Genomic DNA, 2,008 nt, shown 5'->3' on the forward strand with positions numbered 1-2,008 from the left:
TCAGCGGTTGAAAGATGTAGTGCCAGAGGAAAGAGCCGTTCTCACGGGAAGATAAAGATGAAAATATTGTTTTAAACAGATGTTGGATTGTTTAGGTGAGTGTTTTTTAAAGTGTCTAAAACACGTGGCTCGTGGCCCCGCCCACAGCAACACTTCACTCTGATAGTGTACCTGTGCTCCTGCTACCTGTCCTAACAGAGTCTACTGCAGGTAACACACCGACTGTACATGACTGAGAGTACAGAGAGAGAGAGAGAGAGAGAGAGAGAGAGAGAGAGAGAGAGCATGATGTAGAGCAAAGGGCCACAGGTTGGACTCGAACCCGCGTCGCTGCAGATAGGACGAGCCTTCATGGTACGCAGTCTCCCTGTCTCTGTCTCCGGCCTTTGGCTCGTCCCTCCCCCGACGCTGTGAACCATGAAGAGTCAGAACAGCTTCGTTACCTTTGATGAGCAGGATCCAGATCTGGTCCTCAGCGTTGGTGAAGACCAGGACGAGTGTCTGCACCACGTGGCGGCAGCTCAGGTCCACAGGTAACGTGACGGGATGCCAGGGATCCTGACGGTACCTGAAAGCAGCACAGCAGCCAGGGTCAGAATCAGGTAAACCAGGACAGAGCTGGACCTGGGACCTGCCGTCGTACCTGAGTCCACAGTCGATGAGACGGAGGATGTCTCGTCCTCTCAGGGGGAGGACGGAGTGTCTGTCCCACCAGGAGGCCTGAAGAGACTCCTGATCTGCTGCTGCCACAGTCTTTATACTCCCACCTGTCTCTCACACACACACACACACACACACACACACACACACAAAAGTAAAAAAGTGAAAACGTCATCACAACTTTAAACGTCTCGTCCTGTTCAGGTGAAGGTTAAAAGGTTTGGGGGGGGGGGGGCTGACCTGTGACCTTTGCCAGGAAGATGAAGCGGATCCACTGCGGTCCCTGCTCCTGGATCAGCAGCAACGTGATTGGCTCACAGTCAAACCCCGCCTCCTCCTTCACCTGCAGACAGACAGAGCTTCAAGTCAGGTGACCTGGACAGGTGTGTGTGTGTGTGTGTGTGTGTGTGTGTGTGTGAGTGTGTTGTGTCTCACCTCCCTCCTCAGCGCCTCCTCCAGACTCTCCCCCACCTCCACCCTCCCTGCAGGAAGGTACCACTGTTTATAACAGTCCTGCTTCGCCTCCTGCACCATCAGCACCTCCTCCTGCAAGAGCACACATCAAACACACACATCAAACACACACATCAAACACACACTTCAAACACACACATCAAACACACACATCAAACACACACACATTAAATGTAAAGTCGCCCAGTTAACACCCTGCAAACCAGACATGTCCCACCTGTGTCACTGGACTGTATAAAAACAAACCTCCACCTCCACAGTTCTGTGCTGAGGAAGAGGAGGAGGAGGAAGAGGAGGAGGAGGAAGAGTCACCTGCTCGTTGAAGATGACGGCGCAGACGATGTAGGTGACGTTCTTCCTCAGAGTCGCCGGTTTGCTCTGCTCCAGACCCACGTCACAGCCGGTGACCTCTGACCCCTGGCCACTCAGCAGCCTCTCCACCTGCTCCTCCACCTGCCGCCGCTCCTCCTCCGTCACCTCCATGTCTTCACACGCACACACACACACACACACACTGAAATCAGCTTGAGTCAAAGCAGTTTGTGTTATACACTCACTGAGCACTTTATTAGGAACACCTGTTCACCTGAGGGTTTTCTACTTAAGTCTGACACCTGAGGTTTCATTACTCAGCTGAGAGTTACTTAACGGTGTTGATGACTGATAAGATAAAAAGAAAAGGACAAATCAGGTAAGAAAACTAAGAATGAGACAATAAAATAGATCTAAAGCTATAATAACAACAAATTAATAATGTATAATATTAAATATATATTATAATAATTTATAATATAGTATAAGACTAAGATAAGGAGAAAACCTTAAATACTTAAGTGAACATTTTAAGGTTATTTACGAAGAAGACTCAAACTTA

The 2,008-nt window shown here is 49.4% G+C and overlaps 1 protein-coding gene across 1 annotated transcript in view; it reads right to left on the reverse strand.

Moving 5' to 3' along the window:
* Positions 1-2,008, reverse strand: part of nudt18 (nudix (nucleoside diphosphate linked moiety X)-type motif 18) — a gene marked incomplete at its 3' end in the record, with an annotated part of 3,611 nt that overhangs the window by 1,188 nt on the left and 415 nt on the right. The window contains exons 2-6 of the mRNA XM_023414735.2: positions 1,447-1,619; positions 1,096-1,206; positions 901-1,003; positions 644-767; positions 444-568 (exon numbers count right to left, since the gene is read on the reverse strand). Of these exons, the coding sequence (XP_023270503.1) occupies positions 444-568; positions 644-767; positions 901-1,003; positions 1,096-1,206; positions 1,447-1,617 (634 nt within the window). The remainder of the gene's footprint in view (positions 1-443; positions 569-643; positions 768-900; positions 1,004-1,095; positions 1,207-1,446; positions 1,620-2,008) is intronic.

Source organism: Seriola lalandi, unplaced genomic scaffold, assembly GCF_002814215.2.
Source record: "Seriola lalandi dorsalis isolate HSWRI2012SDOR001 ecotype SW California unplaced genomic scaffold, Sedor1 jcf7180002054541, whole genome shotgun sequence".
NCBI lineage: Eukaryota > Metazoa > Chordata > Actinopteri > Carangiformes > Carangidae > Seriola > Seriola lalandi.